The 20,281-nt window shown below is 44.0% G+C and overlaps 3 protein-coding genes across 7 annotated transcripts; 1 reads left to right on the forward strand and 2 right to left on the reverse strand.

Moving 5' to 3' along the window:
- Positions 1 to 25: 25 nt before the first annotated feature.
- Positions 26 to 5,837, reverse strand: LOC129168849 (rho GTPase-activating protein 24-like). The gene is made up of 9 exons (XM_054754564.1): positions 4,247 to 5,837; positions 3,188 to 3,301; positions 2,769 to 2,976; positions 2,556 to 2,688; positions 2,404 to 2,477; positions 2,184 to 2,305; positions 1,846 to 2,080; positions 834 to 1,712; positions 26 to 453 (listed from the first exon to the last, which is right to left on the reverse strand). The coding sequence occupies exons 1-9, from the start codon at positions 4,296 to 4,298 to the stop codon at positions 189 to 191; spliced, it is 2,082 nt and encodes a 693-aa protein (XP_054610539.1). The 5' UTR covers positions 4,299 to 5,837; the 3' UTR covers positions 26 to 188.
- Positions 5,838 to 9,690: 3,853 nt separating this feature from the next.
- LOC129168851 (dual specificity protein kinase CLK4-like) lies at positions 9,691 to 18,361 on the forward strand. Of its 5 annotated transcripts, none has more exons than XM_054754572.1 (13): positions 9,691 to 9,830; positions 13,546 to 13,635; positions 13,713 to 13,795; positions 14,146 to 14,272; positions 14,357 to 14,423; positions 14,603 to 14,716; positions 14,785 to 14,951; positions 15,034 to 15,128; positions 15,201 to 15,330; positions 15,402 to 15,484; positions 15,610 to 15,689; positions 16,619 to 16,709; positions 16,782 to 18,361. In XM_054754572.1, exons 2-13 carry the CDS (start codon positions 13,602 to 13,604, stop codon positions 16,935 to 16,937), a joined length of 1,227 nt encoding a protein of 408 aa, XP_054610547.1. In that variant the 5' UTR covers positions 9,691 to 9,830; positions 13,546 to 13,601; the 3' UTR covers positions 16,938 to 18,361. The 5 variants fall into 5 exon arrangements, with proteins under 5 accessions (XP_054610547.1, XP_054610544.1, XP_054610545.1 ...); XM_054754569.1 differs by having other exon boundaries at positions 9,697 to 9,830; positions 13,717 to 13,795; XM_054754570.1 differs by having other exon boundaries at positions 9,697 to 9,830; positions 13,717 to 13,795; positions 16,785 to 18,361.
- On the reverse strand, positions 18,111 to 20,210 carry LOC129169364 (glucose-dependent insulinotropic receptor). Its single transcript, XM_054755731.1, has 2 exons — positions 19,727 to 20,210; positions 18,111 to 19,090 (listed from the first exon to the last, which is right to left on the reverse strand). The coding sequence occupies exons 1-2, from the start codon at positions 20,208 to 20,210 to the stop codon at positions 18,507 to 18,509; spliced, it is 1,068 nt and encodes a 355-aa protein (XP_054611706.1). The 3' UTR covers positions 18,111 to 18,506.
- Between the last annotated feature and the right edge of the window lie 71 nt (positions 20,211 to 20,281).

Here is a 20,281-nt window from a genome sequence, read left to right on the forward strand (position 1 = left end):
ACAGCTAAAATTTATTTTCAGTGTTTTTATTATGAAAGCGCATTCATGCAAAGTGAACAGAGCAAGGCTTCCTCTTATGTCTTAAGTGTATAAAACAGTAAAACGCGGCTCCTAGGTTGAGGGAAAAGTGGTGGATTTTTCAGAAAGAACAACCCATCAACCACTAATTCCACTTTTCCCCTCCATTCTCACAGGCTCTTCAAGGTGCGTTCTCGCCTTCGCCCCACTCCATCATCATCATCGCATCCCTCCCGTGTTTTCATCTTCCCATACATCTGAAAGAACAACTCCATCTCGGTCTGCAGTGTCGAGTTCCGGCGATCCGCGGCAGCCTTGGCCCGTTCCATGTTGCGGATCTTGACCTCGGCCACGCTCTGGCTGCGCTTCTGTTGCTCCAGACCCTCTCGCAGTACCGCCACCTGCCGCTGGAGGGTGTCATTGCAGCGCTCCAACCTGGGGCAGGGACACAGGCATCATCATGGAGGGTTCTGGTACTTCATAGGTAAGTATTTGTTGCAGTATTGATCAAGAAGTACAGTTCGGTTTTGTTGCATTTCCATTATGAAAAGTTGTTGAACGTACCACAAATCTCATCCGCCCTCCTGCAGTTGACCTGTTTAAAGCGTTTTGGTATGGACTAGGTTTTTGACATGTTAACGCTACCGAATACCGAACCCTTCCTGTTGGGGGTAGATAATACTTCCAAACTGTACCACTTGGTCATTTGTGCCTTTTTACCCGTAGGTCTAAGACTGAGCTAGAACACATTATCAATGCAGGTAAGGATTCTAGTATCCATCTTTTAAAAGAGGCAAGTAAAAGACTTCATTTACCTCTGTATCCTGGCCTGGTACTCAGTCCTCTGCTGGGCCATCTGCTGCCGAAGCTCAGCCAGGAGAGATTGAGCATCGCCGGATTGCGACTGAGGCTCACTCCCCGGAAAGTCTGGAGGAGGACCTGAGGGGAGGAACACCTCTGAGCTCCCAGTGCTGATGGGGCTTAGGATTGAGCCGGATGTTGGGGAGTTTAGGTGGTGTCCTCCGTCGCCCTCGCTTCTGTCGTCGCTATCAAGGTTATTCTGTTCTTGGCAGTTTTCTTCCGCTTGGCTTGAGGGTGGCCTCTTTGACGTCATATCAGGACTAACCTCGGGATCACTGCTCTTGTCCGATGGTAAAATCTCACAGGAAGACCACGATGAGGATTCATCCACCGTCTGCCATGCCTCCTCTGGTTCTTCGCCGGATTCTCCCTCACCATTGTTCTTTAAATGTTCACCAGTGATATCCTCCATCATCTGACTTAAAGATGCTCTGTTCAAATTGTCGTAAACAGATGGAGTGCTGTCTTCCTGCACATCACTGCTGCCTGGGCTGACTACTTCTGAAATGTCAACTCCTTCCACTGTGTCCTGTGTGGCACCAGAACTCCATAGATGACCCACTGTGTCTCCCAGATCTGACCAGGCCTCGATCCGGCCCATGTGGATTGATCTAGGCTGCTTGTTTTGGGCATTGACAGGAGATGATCCACAACTAGAGAGGTGCTGGTGGTAATCAATATTGTTCCCGTCGGGTTGATGCTGCAAGGCCTGACTTGAGGAAGGCACAGGGTAGAAGCAGTTCTCCGGATGGGAGGACGTGTAGCGGTGGCCCAGGAATCTCTTGTGGCCTGAGGATACGTTCGCTGTGGCAGTAGCCGCAGTGGAGCTACAGCTACAGGAAGCAAGAAAAGCTTAAGTTAGGCTTGAAGTAGATGACTCGTCTTACCAAGTTCTATCAGATATGGAGGACTGATGACTGGAAAGGAGCAGATTCAGTACTGTGGAAGACGGTTCACAGAGAGTACCTGGTAATGCGTTCATCCAGAGCATTCTGTCCTGACTCTCTGCATCGCTCTGCAATAAGCGGCAGAGACATCTGACGAAGGCAGGGCGGCTGGTGTAAATGAGGTTGTCTCAGAGCACTTGGTGATGCATGAAAACCGCCAACAGGATGTGCAGGAACTGGTGCAGAGACTCTAGAGAACAGAGACTCATGCTCTCGGATCAGCTCTAACATCAGTACCTGGACCAGTGCTGCACCTGCAACACATTTTTTGATATTTTTGACATTCTGTGCCAAAACCACACCAAGTGAGATCCAGAATTCATAACATAAAGCATCTTGATACAGCATATACTATACCTCCCATGATGCTTTGTAGATCCTCAGCCTTGGCTCGTAGAATGTTAGGTCCAAACACTGTGGCCAAGTTCTGGCAGCTCATCTTGTTCCCTTTTGAGTGACTCTGGACTTCATTAAGAAACCTTTTGCACAAGAAAAACAAGTGGAAAGATTACCTCAGGACCGCCTCCTCCTGTGCAATATAGTTTGTGTTCCTGTGAGACATATGGAAAGTTCTCACTGGCAGATGAACTTCAGAAGATTAAAATTGGCCACTGGCAGCTCCTGAAGAAGATTCCTTAATTCCTCTAAACCCTGAAACAGCAAAAAAAGGTTTTGTAGTATTTCATGCAGCCTTTTTGCATTAAAGATTTCAACGTAGTGGCGCATCACCTCTACGGGGTCATTGGAAAGCTTTGTGCCGCAGAGCAGGAAGTCCTGATAGTGACTGTAAGGAATCAAAGGCTCTGGAAGCTGTCGCAGGTAGAGTTTCAGCAGTGATGCCACTGTGTGGACGTCTGTGTTACTGCAGGCATAAAACCGTCAAATTCTCTGTCGGAAAATATTAACAGAGGGGAGGCATGCAGGAAGATGGGGTAACCGCACCTGTCGAACGAGGGCCTCTCCCCGGCATCATACGCCTCCTGCAGCTCTCTCACCAGACTGGCCCGTCCTGGCTGGCGAAACAAGCCAACCTCCTGTAGGCCTCGCTCGCGTATGAAGGTCACACATTGCTCCACCACCAGGGGAACCGAGCGGATCCCGTAACGTCGCTCATACAGCACCGTCTCCTCCAGGCGCTGACCAAAAACACCTGCAGAGGAGACAGTCCAAATGTCCAGACAGATGTAGTTGGATGCAACAGAAAGACTTGTTTACTGATATGTGGCAAAACTGGATGGACCATCAAAAGGCGGGACAATTCCAAAGAAAGTTGCTTAGCAATGTGTAAAGCACATGAAGTACAAATTCAAGGTTGAAACAAACCAAACAAGCCTACAAAAGGGCTCATTTGTCTCATGTACCTGTGAAAGGGATCCAGACTCCCTTGTTGAGGCTTTTCAGCCACTCGTCCCCCTGGCCGGCGCTGTTGGACAAGAAGAAATACGAGCCTGGACTGGCCAACACGTCTCTGTTCCCTAAAGACACAAACACAGCTCTGCTTTTAATTGCTTTTGGGGTGAATGTCCAAGTTCTTTCACCAAGATGGCTAAATCCAGTGGTCTCTTTTTTCCAGACTAGGCAATGACAGTCTTGAGGCAGAGGCTTCTTAATGATTAGAGCAAAGGAGGAAATCATATTACGTTAATGTAAGACAAGATCACAAGAGGACAAGGCTCCAACTATATCAATTATTGTCAAGAGTCCATAGATAATACTTGCAGCTTAGACCTCAGCACGCTGTTCTTGCAGTGAATATTTCAAATACTATGCCGTAACCTGAGGTTTCTAGCCCCATTCACTTAAAAAATGTTGCAAAATCTAGTTTTTCTTTCACTCAACAAAACATACAGTCAAACCTCGTTTTTTTGTACACCCCATGATTTGTTTTTCGCCAAAGATTTTCGCTATAATTTTGCCTCTGTTTTTGTGCTCACTGTATGTGAATTTTCTATTGCCAAAATAACCCCCCCACGGGGCCCAAAAAAAAAGTGCCACCACTTTGATAAAAAAGGTGAGAAACACTGTTAAATTTGCTGTCATCAGGATGTCGAGGAAGTCCTCATCAACAATAAGTTCCATCCATTTGTCATTTAGAATTGTTTCACATTGTCTTCTGCATGTAAAACTACAATTATTCTTTGTAAAGTTCATGTTTTGTTACAATTTTTGGGTGTCTGGAACAGATTAATTGCATTCACATGATTTCCCACGGGGGGAATTTTTTATTTTTTTTTTCGTCGAACCTTTTGGAATGTAAACCGAGGTTCCACCCTCTTCAAAGTCAAATCAAGCATGTGGTTCGACACGTAACGGTCACCTCAGAACCTTGAAAACCTTGAGTCAGTATTTTCCCCCAAGGACGAAACACACATAGATGGTCTAGTGGGGGTAACGAGTAATATGTTGATAGTGTGTGTCACCTTTGAAGCCTGCTCTGTCATGTTTCCAGGATTTGAAGCAACTGAGTCCCATGCTGCTGCACTCCCTCTCTCTCTCTCTCTCTCTCTCTTTCTCTTTCTTGCTCTGTCGCTCGCTCTCCGGTTGCTCCGGTGATGATGATCGTAAATGATGAAGTACGATTTACAGTTGTTGTCGCTTTTTTGAAGAATAGTTTGCATAGAAGCTATGTAGAAGAACTCTGACAGACTGGGAGAACTAACTTAATGTCCTGATCAGGGAAAAATCAGTTCAAGGAAGTTTATGGAGGGGATATCCTTAAGACATCCAGAGAAGCGTCTCAAGGATCTTCAGAGACAGTTAGTGGTAGAAGTCCAAATTTGTCAGAGAATCGTGAACCCGGATGAACAAGGTTCAAGTTGATGCGTCAGTTAGCATTCGTGGCTAAAGCCATGTAGCCCTTTGTGGTGTGTCCCACTCATCATCCCACACTAGCCGCCGTCCATTCGCAACAATAAATCAGTCTGATTGGCTGACTCAGCTTTGGCCAATGATCGCAAGAGATGAGAAACGGGCAGGTTTGAAGATTTTTGGTCAAAAGTTCCTGGAAAAGATTTAGTGGTTCACATAGATGAGTTTTGCGGTGGTGGGATCAATTCCAACTTGAATGCGAATGCACTCTTCACAGTTGTGACTAGTCCAGCATGTAGTCCACCTTTGGCCTGAAGTCAACTGGGATAGACAACAATCCGGGCTGTGACACTGGATGGATGGAAAAGAGCTCAAGGATGGAGCGACGATAGCAGGAGGATGTTCAACCTCAGGTCCTGGTTCCTTTTGAATGTTAAGGATGGGTGACCAAGGTTCTCAAGACATGATTCTGGTCATTTTAGAACCTTAAAACCTGTTTCTGGTCTTCCATCATTGAAGGAGAACCTGGAGGCTTTTCCAGCATTTTGCTGAACAATTTTCCGTGTTCGGGAGTTACCTGTGGTTGAAAGGTGAAGTCAGATTTTTGGCTACTTGGAGACGCTGATATCGAAATCCTCTGATATTTGACTGGTGTATGGTCCTTGACGAGCAGCCAAATTTGGACTATAGTCCTGCAGTTTGTCCAAATTCAAATGTTCCTAGAAAAGCTTTTAAAGGAAACTCCAGACTCCTCAAAGTGTCTTTACCCAAAAGAAGCTGCTTCCTCCTGATAAAACCTCCTCTCCTTTAGTCTTTGGTTTAAAAAAGAGGCTTCTACATTTAAGCCATGCCCACCGTGGACAACAAAAGCTGTTCCTTTGGTCTCTGGGTGCTTTGGACCGACTTTGCGCCTGTATAATCCCATTTTTGTGTGTCTCTTCTGGGTACTTCAAGTGGAAGGAATCACTGGCTGAGACACAAAAGCAGCATTAGTCAATCTGTCTGTCTTGCAAGTTCCGTCTCCCAACACGCATAAAAACAACATTCTAAAGGAGTCATCCGCTGCCTCATTCTGGACGTCCTTCTCCATCCGAGAACATCTGGATTTCCTCTTCCCTCTCCTCCATCCCGCCCCCCTCCCTTTCTCCGCCGGTTGTCCCTGTCTTTGTCCCCCGTCCAGCTTGTCCTTTTCCCTTGTTGCCACTCTCCTCCCTCTCCCTCTCTCTTTCCCTCTCTCTCTCTACATTTCCCAGCACTATATGTGCCCCTGTGTTGCCCCCCTCCCCATTTACCTCATCAATAACAGTGCTGTGTGTGTGTGTGCGTGCGTGTGTGTGTGTGTGTGCCTGTGCATTAGGAAAATTGGTTCTCTGCGACGCAGCGCTCCTTTTTACTCAAGTAATCACAGCAGAGAGAGAGAGAGAGAGATGTAGAGATAGATGGAGAGAGAGCGAGAGAGATGATCTGGCTCTGAATCTGCTGCTGCTGCTGCTGAGATATGGTCGGTTGCAACACACACGCACACACTCGGTGTCACCATGATTCAAGCGGACATTAAGTGAGACAGGCTGGCTGTTCCTGTCAACTTTTGAACTCCATGTAAAAAGCTTCCGTTCAATATTTGTCATTCCTTGGTGCCTTACCGGCCTCATGTACAAAACAGAAGACTGGACAAAATACGGCATTGTGAAATCCTAATCTCAATACTGTATTTACACCTGTCAGGGTCCCTACATTTTCATCCCATTGCATTTATTGTTGCCAAAACGTGCATCACTGCATTCCTTAAACGCTAAAGTGTTGCAAGAGTCTCTGCAATGCAAAATAGTTCTTTGGAATGGTTACCAAAAAACATGTTCTTCCAAGTGACTACATTTGGCCGTTTCAGTCCAAAAGGCACTAGAACCATGTGAGCAACTAAATCTAATAAAAATAATCATCATGAAAAAAGTACCACAATTGATAATAAAGGCACGCTGTAATAATTGCATCTGCCCGATTGACTGATCGACTCTCAGACTTTTAATCCCAGCCCAAAGCTTTAACGGCTGTCTGTCGATACAAGTGACGCCGCACGCCATGCTCTCCAGTACCAAGTGTGTGTGTGTTTGTGTGTAACAAGCTCTCCGATAAATGAAATAGTAAATAAAAGTACCGCCTCGTTCCTTTGGAATGAATCATGCGCGGAGAAAATAGAGTTAATCAGAAGCGACAATGCTGCTTGTGTCAGCAACGACTGAAGGCAGTGAGCAGGCTAATTGTTCCATTTTTTTAATTTTTGATGTTTTAGGTTTGTTGCAGGATTTAGTTTTCCTCAGATTTTAACTAATGAAAACTATGAAGTGGAGTCATTGGCGGCGTCATGAATTAGTTCCAGAAGGTCTGCCTCTTAACAGAAAGGGATGCTAACTGAATCAACTTTTCCCATAACAAATAATGTACAGCCAATGAATCCATTCCAGAAAGCCAAAAATTTTAACACAAAACAGGTTTTTATAGTTTTACAATTATAGTTTTACATGCATTTAAATACAGTATATATAAATAAAGAATGAAAGGGATAAATAAAGATTTAATGTTATTTTTACCTTCATTACCTCCGCCAACCGCAGCCCAATTGGAATTGTCGAAAATGGGATCTGGAAGAAGTGATTACATTTTGCAGGTGATCCGGATCACGTCTGGATTCAGGAATTTTTTAAATAATTCTTTAAGAAAGGACCATTTTCAACATTTGTGTATGTAACGCCACAAAAAATACTCAGAGCACTTGGAAAAAAATACAGGGCAGGTTTCCAACCGGTTCTACAAAATATAAAACACTGATCCAAAAAATGTAGGATTATTATTCTAGTGTGAATCACAATGGCGGGACAATGCCGCTTGGCGGAGGTCTGCGTTCTCCGAGTGCTTTTCTAGTTGAAGAAGCTGGGATTCTTTTTCTTTTTCTTTTTCTTTTTTTTTTTTTTTTTTTAAAAGAAAGATGTGAATCCTGATGTGACTGTTCACAAAGACACAATGTGGAGGTAAAGACACCACCGTCCAGTTCCGCCATGAGTTATTTCTTTAATTCAATAGTGATTCTTACCTCAATAACCCAGAGTGGAGCCACAGCAAGTTTCAAGTACCAGGGAAAAAAACTTTTGTATTGAATTACATTCAATAAATAACTAACAAAACAGGAAGATGCTGACCGTGTTGACATCGCATCTTTGGTAACGCTCACATCAAGAGTCACGTCGTCAGTGAAGGTAAAAGTAACCTTAAATGTTCATTTATCCCTTTCATTTGTCATTTTTATGCATTTAGAATTGTTTGATGCATGTAAAACTATAATTGTGAAACTATAAAAATGTGTTTTATGTTAACATTTTTGAGCGTCACCCTCTGATGACATCATAGGCAACGTAACTTCGAGTTCCGGTTGCCATTTAATTTAGCTAGCTAATAGGATGCCAACAAGGAAAGACGTTTTGTGATTTAAAAAAAATTAAGAACACAGTTGGTGGACTCACGCATGTGTATTAATGACATGGCATATTGTATGCTAACCGGAGAATGCACGCAAAATTGTGCTATAAATTTTTGGACGTTAACCGAAAACACGCTAACCGGGGCAGTCGCTAACAGAGGTCCCACTGTACATGACATGTGCAAAACTACTGTAATTGGGACAAACCAGAAATGATTACTACTACTATAAAACTAACCTGAAAGACAAGTAACTAATCTACAGCACTTCCTATACATGTTTTTTTTTTAACATGTAATTGTAGGCTACCGGTACTTATATACAGTACATTTGAGAGAAGCATGCTGGCAGACAGTCAGTGTCATTTTTCACAATTTCAACTATGTCCTGATGATAAAAGTGAGGGTATATTCGTGTTTTTATGTCAAGTATAGACATACGGAAACCCCGAGGTTAACGATGGCAGTAAACATTTGATCAGTTAGTTTTATTGACTACTCTTGACCAATCAGAGCACAGTGGGTGGATGCTTACTACTGTATCTAACTACTGTATCTTTATAGATCTTTATAGACAATATTCAAAGCAATTGTGTAAATCGTGTTCTTAATACCGACTCGGGTTACTACAGGCTGGATTTCATATGTCAACTTGTTCCCTAAATGTGTTATGTAAGTCACAAGTCACAAGTTCCATATCTAATAACAAACGGCTCCTGCCCGTTAAGCAGCTGGTGGAAATTGTTGCAGTGTCTCGCCGACTCCCACGTCCACTGTGGGATTTCGTGCCACCAATGGTGTAGTAATGTTAATTTTAGCTTGGCTTTTTAGATGTTGCTTGCTTACAGTAAAGCTAAAGGCAGGTGTCTGCTCGAAGGAAAACCATTCTAAATGTGAGCCCTGCTGCACACCACAACTTGTCTTGTTGAGCGCCACCTTTTACGACAACCCAACGTACAGATTTAGAAAGACCTTTAAAGACAGAGAATCTCCACTTAGTTTAATACTGCCACTATTGTGACAAAGAACAATAGAGCTCGAAGAGAGAAACACCACCTTGTCAGATTTACTTGTAGTGTGTTTAATAGTGTGACTACTAACACATTAACAATGGATTTAGAAAGGAGCCCTGATGAACACCACCAACAACTACAGTAAGAAGGTTTGTTTCGTTCGATTATGGAATGGACAAATGACCAATTTATTCGGCTTTTGACTTTTTAGAGGAGGGCTCAAGCAAAGTGTTTCCAAGATACCCATAAGGCACAGGGAGGTGTGATGTATCTTTTATATAACATACCCATTAACTGCTAATAAAAACATCCAAATTAGAACCGGTACTCTATGTTGTTTTTGTTTTGTTTTTTTCAGCAGGACGAAAGAGGAGACCCGTGCTGGGTCACGATCTGTGTCGGGGCGGCAGCATTTCACCCCACACCTCGTGTCCCATTTCACTGCAGCTGGCTGAGACTTTTACTACCAGCTAGATAGTCGCTGGGAATGTCCACGTCTTGGCTTTTCTGAAGGACATCATGTTTTATTGCACCAGGCAAGCCAATTTTGTCCCCGCTTTTTTGGCAGCCAGGCAGTGAAGCATTCAGCGCTTACGTTCCACCCTTGTGGGGAGGGCCAGGAGGAGGACCGTATGTTACTAAACCGGCAGGAGACCAAAGCGCATCGAACCTGGGGAGAGACGGAACGCAAATCGCAGCACCGTTCAATAAGGCAAGTGTAAAAATCTAATTTTAAATCTAATACCAACGAATTTGGTGGAAACCCAAGATAAAACAATAGCTTTTGAATAATAGTTCATTTGCGACTTGTTTAACTGCTGGACGATTTCAATATTCTCACAAAATATGACCAAATTTGCTCACTTCACACTTGTTTTTGCCTCATTAATGAGTTGAGTATTTATAATCAACCCTTGCTGACTTGAGGATACATGGAAAATACCGTTTTAAAATAATACCAAAAATTACATGTCTTAAATTTAAATAAATATATATACTGTAATTTTCATTAAAAAAAGGGAATATAATCAAATAAAATATTAGATTTATATTTAAAATTTAATGAAGATTTTTTATGATTTATTATTTTATTTTTATTTAAATCCATTCAAGAAACAGAGAAGCCTTTTTGTGACATTTAACATACAATGAAACTATTTGGGTGACTGATGATGGGGGGGGGGGGGGGGGTTTGGGGGATAATCACACAATGAACCCAATAAAATCTTTCGGACAAACCTGGAATATGTGTTGCAAATTCTGAGTCGATACCCCGAGTAGGCATTTTGTTGTTTTTGTATGGTAATAAAATATAAACAATATACAAAATAGATGAAAATCTAATGAATGGCAACTTTCCATCTTCACAAAATACTCCAGCCCAGTCTTCCATAAAGAATTCCAGGCTACCGAGAAGTGAATCCTGAGGGACACCATCCAAATACTTTGTGTTTAATTGTTAGCCACAGCAGTTAAACTGAAAAGGATTATAGTAAAATAAAGAAGCCAGTTCAGTAGTGGATAGCAGCAGCTTGGCAGCGTGCTACTCACCACACTCGACACCCTCTGGCAGCGCTTTGGGAGGCTCTTAAGTGAGTGACAACAATTTGCATGTCGACAACTACACTGTGAGTCTTCCTCACTGTTGATTGACATTCGTCACAGGCCGCTGACCTTATGGACACTTTTTGTGTCTTTGGGGAGTCTGTTAATGACTGCTCATCATACTGTATTTGATTTGAACGGATTTCCTTACAAGAAATACATGAATTGAATTTTTGAGGGCAACTCAAAGCTTTCGCAGTTTATTTAGTGTATTTATCTAATTGATACTACATTGGTAGCGATCAGATCATCATTCCCCAAGTAGCTGCAACCCTAGTAAAGCGCAAGAGGTGATGAAAAGGTGAGTAAGAAGTAACACCCAGGGTGAGAGGGGCCCCCGCTGTCAGTGGCATGTCTGTTATTTGTGGAGGCGGCACCTTGCCCTTGAATGCGGCACTGACGCTTGTGACGTGCGTGTCCACATCGAGTCCCGCATAGCGTCACATCGGCCGAGGAAAACCGTAATTGTGCGGTTACAAGGTTGTCAAGATGTCAGTCAACTCGACTAAAGGTCGTTCGGCTTTTTTAAATAGTGGCTATTTTTGGAGAAGCGAAGCATACTGCTTAGAGGCGACAGGACAGCTGAAGAAAATTATTAAGCCTCTGATAGTCACCTGGGGTATTTGACCGCACTCTCTCTCCCAGTACTCTCCTAACTTACCGACAGTACTGCGTGTGGTGTTTTTTACTCAGTGTTAGTCACCTGGGGTGTCCGCTCGTAATTAACGACGGGACAATTAAAAGTGCTCGTAATTAACTTATTTGTTTTGCTTCTCCCAGCCTACTTTTCATCTTAATACTAGCAGGGTGTCACGTGTGTGATGTGGCGCAGTGGTGGCTCAATTGTCGTGGGAGTCAGCGGTTACTAGGCCTCCATTCTGGGGTGTCCAGTTAACCCAGGTGACTCGCTACATGACGAACTGCCCCTGGGCCGCCGTGAGGCATAGAGCGCCAAGTCAGCCCGAGGCAGGAGAAAAAAAAAAAAAAAGATCGTTGTCGCAGTGATCGACACCATGCAGTAGAATAACAGAGTAAAGTGGCAGAAATCACCTGCTCATCTGTCAGTCGCTGTTGGTGTAATGCAGTGGTGTCCAAAGTGCGGCTCAGGGGCCATTTTTACGGCCCAAAGCTATTTTTTTATTGGCCAGCGGCACATTCTAAAACATATTCAACAGAAGCAAAACTTTAACGTGCTCATGACACCAAAAAACCTAGAAAAAACAATAACAAAATGAAAGTACTCACTTCATAAAACATTTTTGTCATACTGCTCTCAGATAAATAAACAACTATGAAATAGGTGTGAAATTAAGTGGTGATTTTGCTACGTTTTATGAACCGACGCCATCTTGGTTGCGACGTCACTGCCAGACTATGTTCAGACAATGTGATTCAAACACGTGCAGCCATGAACTCACAGCAACGCCAAGAAAGTGACGCATTCACAACAATAACACAATGATAACATTCACTGATATTGTGTTGTGATAACGGTGATATAACACACACAAAAAATGTCCAATTTTGCTAAAGGAATGTATTTTGTCCATTGTTATTTTTTGTTGGATTTTTGATGTTTGATTCACGGTGTAAAAATCAAAAGTGGTACCATCCTGACAGCCTGCGTCAGCTTGCATAAACCAGGAAGTAGCCTGTTAACTAACAAACAGTCAAACAAACAACCACAAATGTGGTGCTCCACGATTTTTTTGTTATTGCTGTAACTGTCTATGTTAGTTTTTTTGCCGTTCCAGTCGCTATAGAACGGTTCACCCCCTCCCAGGATGAAACACGGCACGGTCCTGTCATGAAGTACAAGTAGCCTGCTAACTAACAAATACGCGGAAAAATGGACACAATTTTTTACACTTCCGTTTTTTTTTTTTAGGTTCACCCTGTTCACCCTGGTCCCAGAATCAAAATGTTGCCTTACGTCATCCTCCGTTTACCAGAAAGTAGCCTGCTAAGTTTCAATTCAGTTTCGTGCTTTTTTAAAAATTGTTATTGTTGTCTGCAGTTTCAATCCAAATGGTACAGTCTTATTGTCTTACATTGGCCGCTGTTAAAAACGAATGTACTGAAAATCACTTGTAAAGGGTTCACCTTTGGAGATGGTGTAGTCTACTTATAGTTTTAAAATGTTTGCAAAAGACATTCAAGTGTTTGAAGAGTGAAGGAGTATAAATCCATCTTCTTTATCTTAGTTAGCTATTGTTGCCAATGACATGCACAGCTGTGCAAAGGTGTTGGTTCAATGCCATCCTTTTGTTTATTTCAGCTTGTTTTTGCCCCTGTTGCCATGTACCATGACTGCTCCAATGACCTAATTTCCCCATAGAGACCATCATAGTTTCACGTTATCTTCTTGCCTCTCTGGAGGCTATAGCTCGATGGGGGTTAGTAACCAACACGGCCTGCAGGAAGCTGGGGAAAGCCTTGTAGCAACAGAGAGACAGGGTGAGACTATGTATAGCTTTGAAAACAGAGAAGCTGGAATAAGTGGTGCAGGAGGCTGGGAAAACCTTTGGCCCGAGAACTGCACGGGAGCAAACTTTGAATGCCAAGAGGATTCACAGCAGCGTTACGAGCTGCAGACATCCTACGTCCTTGTCCAGCATTGGACGTAGACTTTAACGTATTTTTCCGTAGATAAATGAAGCAGGAGCGCTGATAACGAACATGTAACAGAGTAACATTTCGGATTTTGTAAGGTAAGGGTTAAAGGGGGTTAGAAGTTAGGCTTTGAAGTAGAGTCAAGCGGGTACAATGAGGTATCCGAGGTATTATGCATGATATGCTGACCTGATTTGTCACTTATCCAGGCATAAGCAGCTCTTTTTGGAGGTAAAGTGGGGCTACCCAATCCAGAATCTTCATCATGGGCATGAAGGAGAATTTTGGTTCCTGGTTAGGTATTTCCACATGGATGCTGTGTAGTCATTTTGAGTACCTGCGCAACCAGAAATTAACACTCTGTTCTATCTGGTAGACAGCAATGAAGCCAGAGCAGAAGTCCATACTGAGACAAAGACCGGAAGCACCAACCAGTGCTCCACAGAGACGGACAACTCGGTATGTAGGTTTTATTTAGCGTTTGTGTTTGTAATTGTGCCTGTATGACTGCCGTCTTCACTAGTCAACCCTTACCTAATCCTATAACTGAGACCACTTTTTCTATCTGCCAAATTGCAACCTTGGCAGAACCACATAAAACCAGTGATGAGATACGCGCAACTTACTTTGGGTCAAAAAACAGTAGACCGTGAAAGCGGCACCCCTTTCAAACATGGAAAACAGCACATTGCGCCAATAAATGAGCCCGAAATCATGAGGTTCAAGTCATAGGGTTCGGGTGGTTCTGAATTCCGTGTAAAGGATGGTTGGCGCTTTTCAGGTTTCAAGTTCACTCCCTCCTCTTCCAGCTCCAATCCACCTGCCTCGATGATGATGACGAAGAGGCTCGGAGGAGTCAAGCTGGTCAGAGCCATGACTATGATGAAGAAGAGGGTCACATGGTCTACCACATAGGCCTTGTGATGAAGGAACGCTGTATGTGACTTTTTAGTCTGTGGCTAAATGAACCCAAACTGGGTAACCGGCAGCCCCATCACTATGTTTGTGTTTGTTCCCCAGATGAGGTGATCTCTACACTGGGAGCAGGAGCCTTCGGAAAGGTGGTGAAGTGTATTGATCGAGACAAGTAAGCTACTTTTTTGGAACAATTGGCAATCAAGTGGTTTTACCTCTTTGGTCATCATTTTTGATCCTCCACTGTGCTTTAGTAGCACCTTGAGTTAACTTAGCAAACTGCAAACATGAATTAAATCCACAAGGATTCATTCTTGCAGCATCTAGATTGTTTTTATGTTTGTTCTGCAGGGGTGTGCAGGTAGCAGTGAAGATCGTGCGGAACATCAAAAGCTTCCGTGAGGTAGCAAAGTCTGAGATTGCAGTCCTAGAAGAGATCAACACGTTGGATGATGACAACAGATTGTAAGTGCAGCTTCAGCAGAGAGAATAAGATGTGATTTTTTCTTTGATGTCTTCTTGTTGTTTGCCAGTGCCTGTGTCCGAATGCTGGAGTGGTTCGAGCACCAAGGCCACGTGTGCATGGTGTTCGAACTTCTGGGCCTCAGCACCTATGAGGTCCTTCGCCAAAATGACTTCCTGCCGTACAGCGTGGACCAGATCCGACACATGGCCTTCCAGATCTTCAGAGCCGTCAGCTGTGAGTCAGGAGTGGTTGTCAGAAAATAGGACCCCCAGGAAATAAGTTGATGGTGATTTTTTGGGGGGTGTTTTTATTACAGTCCTGCATCGTAATAAGTTAACCCACACTGATCTAAAACCAGAGAACATCCTGTTTGTCTGCTCTGACTACGATCTGGAGTACAACGATGACAGGGTAAAGGTCCCGCAGTGCCCAGTACAATAGCAGAACCTGAACTGACCATCTTACTGCATTTGTGTACGTCAGAAACGCGACGAAAGGAAGATGAGGTGTCTGGATGTAAAGGTGGTGGATTTCGGAACCGCCACGTTCGACCATGAACGGCATGAACCGCTGGTGTCGACCCGCCACTATCGAGCCCCCGAGGTCATACTGGGTACGCAGATGCGCACGTAACGGTACTATCGCCCATACAGTCCTCTAATACATGTTGTATTTTGTGGTCAGATCTCGGCTGGAATCAGTCGTGTGATGTTTGGAGTTTGGCCTGCGTTCTTATGGAGTACTATCTTGGGCAGACACTCTTCCCGGTACCACATCAGTCTGATTATTCCTGTTGTCAAATTTGTACAATTGCATAACTTGCTTATGTTTTTAGTCCAGAATGTCCCAGGAATACCAGTCATTGTTGCCTCTTTTGTGCTCTCGGTTTCAGACCCATGACAGTAAAGAACATCTTGCCATGATGGAGAAAATCTTGGGACCAATCCCTCCGCACCTGCTGAAACACACCAGGTGACACAGATGTTTTTATTCCTTGGTTTTGGTTAAAAATAGAAAAACATTTCCATGCAAATGACAGCATCATCCGCATAAAGGTTTATCGCTGCTTGAATGTCCTAATTTAAGTAACTTCTGTAAAAATAGAAACTAAAAAGGTCAAATAACAGTTCCCTGGGGGACACCGAGTGAATGGATTTGTGATTCTCTGCGTAAAAAGGGTGCCAATGCAGTTTGTGCAAGTTGTGCTGCTGTATAACTCATGGCTAGGCTTCTTTTGTCTTTTTTACATTTAGATGCCGTGCCTCAAGCTTATTTTTCTTTTTATGTAAGTGAGCTACGACTGTCCATTTACATGCACATGTATCACAATTAGATCCACTAATATTTCCACTTGTCTTTATTGGATCAAATGGAAAAGTGCCTTCAAACGTGAGTCTCAGTGTATCTGTGTGGGAAATTTTGGACCCACACAAAATTTGGCGCCCAGGGTGACTAATTAACATGTAGACCACCCAATGACTGTGTGAACACTGACTGAAAAGACAGCCAATGACTTTTTGTTTTCATTTTTTTTTTAAAGTTCAGTTCAGTGTTTTTTTTTTTGTGATCACCCTTCACACAGAGAGCCGTAGCAACGTCTGCACGCAAGACGTTTCGTCTTTCATTGATTGCATGTGAATGATAATGCAGAAATTTTCAAAATCTTCCACATTGAAAATGTTTAAAAATGTACGTCTTTAACATTATGCATCATCCAAAAGCCTTTCTATGCCGTTTTAAATAAAGGTCCTTAAATGGAAATGTAAGCCTTAGGGTGGGAGGAAGACTGCATGTCGACAAAGGTAGTGGAATTTTAAGAACCCAGTTTTTGTAGGCTCTAAAGGAAAGACAAGTCTGGAGAAAAGAAGTGTACCCATATTTGTGCGTGTTACGGTGTTTAGAAAACAACACTACGTGCACAACGAGCAGCTGGACTTTGACGAGCAGAGCTCCTCCGGTGAATACATCAGGAAACACTGCAAGCCACTCAAGGTACGTGTTAGACTTGGGGCCAGACGTTCGTAATCAGCAACAGGAAGTGAAAGTGTGCGTCTCGTTTCTCAGCAGTACATGCAGAGGAAGAGTGAGGACGAGAGGCAGCTGTTTGACCTGCTCGGCTGCATGCTGGAGTACGACGTGGGCAGGCGCATCACCCTGGAGGAGGCGCTTTGGCACCCCTTCTTCAGCCCCATGAGGACGCAGAAGCAGAAGCGAAGCTAACAGACACACACACACACACACACACACACACACACAGAAATACACTCAACATCTACCTCGACCTGGCGCTTTAAAATATGACTTTCCTGACAGGCATTAATGATGTGGTGATTAGCATTCCTGTCACTTATTTGACATTGGGTCGTCACATTTAGTGCAGGGGTGTCCAAACCTTTTCCACGAGGGCAGCATAGAGACGACAGGAGGATGCTTTGATATCCTTCACCTTTGTGTTCATTAAACACGCTAAAAAAATGCAGTGTACGTCAAAATATGCTGATATTTCAAAAGAAAAAATGAAGAGCCTACATCACAGGCGGGTGATACAACTGTACACGTTTTTGGTATTGAGCCGATATCAAGTAAATACAGGACCAGTATCACAGATACCGATACTTTTCTTTTCAAGATCATTGAATGATTTTGTGTTTTTTGCCTTTGAATTGTTGAGCATGATTATAATCAGAATAAAACACACTTATTTGTGAGCAATTTAACAGTATTTAATACAGCAATATAAGACAATGTAACAATGTCAACACAATAATACCATCATCCCCGCTTATTACATACAATTTTCTGTGAAGTCAATAGTGCAAAATAAGTAAACAAAATCAAAACTACTGTTGGCTCTCATTCAAATCCTTTGGATTTGTGCTCCTATAACCCTCCTAATTCTCTGGGTTTGTAAACACGTGTGACTGCACAGTATGTAGTCGAACAACACAAGAAAAAACACACAGATGTGAAAGTAGACCTGAAAAATATCAATCTCATCACGCTAGTATCCATCCGATACCGATACTACCCTGATATCAGCACTACCGATAAAACCCCTTGATATTTGTGGCCCACAGGATGATGTCCCTGTGCGGCCCTAATCCTGCAATAAAATCTTTCAAGTTTTGTTTAATTGTTTGTAATTTAAAAAAAAAAAAAAAAAAGCAGGGGGGCCACAAATGGTGCACCCTAAATATACTGTATGTGTGAAGCTGAAAAACAAAGTGAGAGAGCAATTTTCGGTTTTCTGTTGTACATTCTTGTGAATAAAATATTAAATATGAATACTGGTGAATAAATGAGTGCTTTTAGGTTTTGCTTTATTAAAATGATTTTTATTTCATTGTTTTAAATGTTTAATTTATTTGATGTCTGCAAATGTTTGGACTTTGATACAATGAAAATACACACACACACACACACACACACACACACGCGCGCGCGCGCACACACACCCAGCAACTGAGGGTGAACTTGCCCCTGCTAATTAGATTATATAGACAGTGCAGCCTGCAGTCGCACCAAAGTCAATATGTATCTAACCCAACCTAGAAAGCTTCCTTATGGTCTGCTTGGTGGAGCTGACTAAGGCTGGGGGGGGGAATGGATGTTTATTTATCAAGAGGCTCAACAAGCGGGGAAGTTTCCATGACTGTAAAAATGACGTGCAAAGGGCAAATCCTTTCCACAAACCACAGCGTTGTCTCAAGTTAAAGTGCCAGTTAGGGCCACGTGTGACAACATCTAAAGTTATCCGATACAAAAGCAGTATCTCCATCCAGTTCCAGCCTATACGGGCGACTGAAGATCCCATCCCTCCATGACGGGTCCCGGAGTCGACCACCTGCCCTTGAAGCACACAAACATGCCCGCTATTTGCGTCCTCACTTCCCTCTGCCAGCAGGCGTAAACTAACGGGTTGATGAGGGAGTTGGACATCCCAAGAAGCCATAGGTGGTTCTCCAGCACCACGATAAGTTCGCAGCTCTCACAAAACAACTGCACGATGCTCACCACGAAAAACGGACACCAGAGGGTGAGGAAGCAGCCCACCAGCATGGCCACCGTCCTCAGGGCCTTGACGTGACTCCAGTATCGGCTCCTGGCCTGCGGGGGTGGGTTCTGGGGAGGATGCCGGCGTCTGCCGCTGCTACTGTTGTTGTTGTTGGTCCGAGAGCCCGCTTGGCTGATTTGGAATATCTGCCTCTGGTGGCTCCAGGCGATCTTCAGGATGTCCATGTAGATGTAGATGAAAACGGAGAGGATGGGGAAGAAGCAGACGCTGAATAGGATGATGATGCCCGCCGGGTATATAACGGAGAAGAAGGCGCACAGGCCGCTGTAGCCGTCTGTCTGGAGCTGGCGCACCATGACTAAGGAAGTGAGGAGTGGAATTATGGGAAAACCACATGTTCATTTGGAATGATACCTTTTAAGAGATTAAAAGGAGACATTCAGTTCATGTACAGCAATCACTTTTCGGCAACCATTTTATTATATCCTCTCAAGGGGGTGTAGAAATGAGTGTACTTGAGAGTAGTCAGTGTACAGCTTGTATCGCAGTAAAGACTTATGGAGAACAAACCAGCCGTCAGTATAGCTGGCAACACAAGTGAGTCCACCTTGTCAATGTTTAGTATGAACACCATTGTTATTTAGCACTGCCTAATCCTCATGGGCCATGATGACATCACTGGAGGAATCAGTCCCTTCCCTTGATCGTCTTTGGGTTGTGCCTATGGGTTGGGAAACGGCCATGCCGGGCCCATTTCTGCTTCACAATGTCACAGTTCATGTTGGAATTCATGTTTCCCCCTCAATGAACCACAGATCCCCCAGTGCCAGCAGCACTCACGCATCCCCAGCTTATCTTGCTACTCACATGCGTTGCCCGCTATTGAGACAATAATGGTGGTGTGTTAAATCTCCATTGCTATCCAAACAGTACACTGACTTCATGCTGTACTGTCGTGAAAATGCTTGCTGTAATGTGAATGTGGTTGTTTTACCTGGCAAGAATCCCATGAGGGCCGAGCAAGCCCACAGAGCCACCAGCGACCCCGCTGCCGTACCCTTTCCAGACAACCTGGAGTATCTCAGCGGCACCTTGATGGCGGCGTACCGGTCCAGCGAGATGAGAAACATGGACAAGATGGACGCAGTGCACGGTGACATCACGAAGGCCATCCGCATCAGGCAGCGGGTCTTTCCGGGAGAAGAAGGAGGACGCGTGACGTTTGCGGCGGGATGGTGGAATGACGTTGATGATGTGATGTTGCTGCCGAGGTCCTCGGTGGCCAGGCCGGTGATGGCCGCGCCCACCAGGGTGTCAGCCAGTGCCAAGTTGAGTACGAAGCACCAGCTCTGGCTGCTCTTCTTGTGCAGGAGCCTGAGGAGAGCCACAGCCACCAGCAGGTTGGTGGAGATGATGAGGCAGGAGGCCACACTCAGGATCAGACCCGTCACACGCGGTCTCACCTCGATCAGAGTCATGCTCCAGGCGCTCAGGTCTGTCTCATGTCCTTTTGACAGCCACCTCAGTGAATGTAGAGGGTTTACTCACT

This window comes from Dunckerocampus dactyliophorus, chromosome 16 (genome assembly GCF_027744805.1).
Source record: "Dunckerocampus dactyliophorus isolate RoL2022-P2 chromosome 16, RoL_Ddac_1.1, whole genome shotgun sequence".
NCBI lineage: Eukaryota > Metazoa > Chordata > Actinopteri > Syngnathiformes > Syngnathidae > Dunckerocampus > Dunckerocampus dactyliophorus.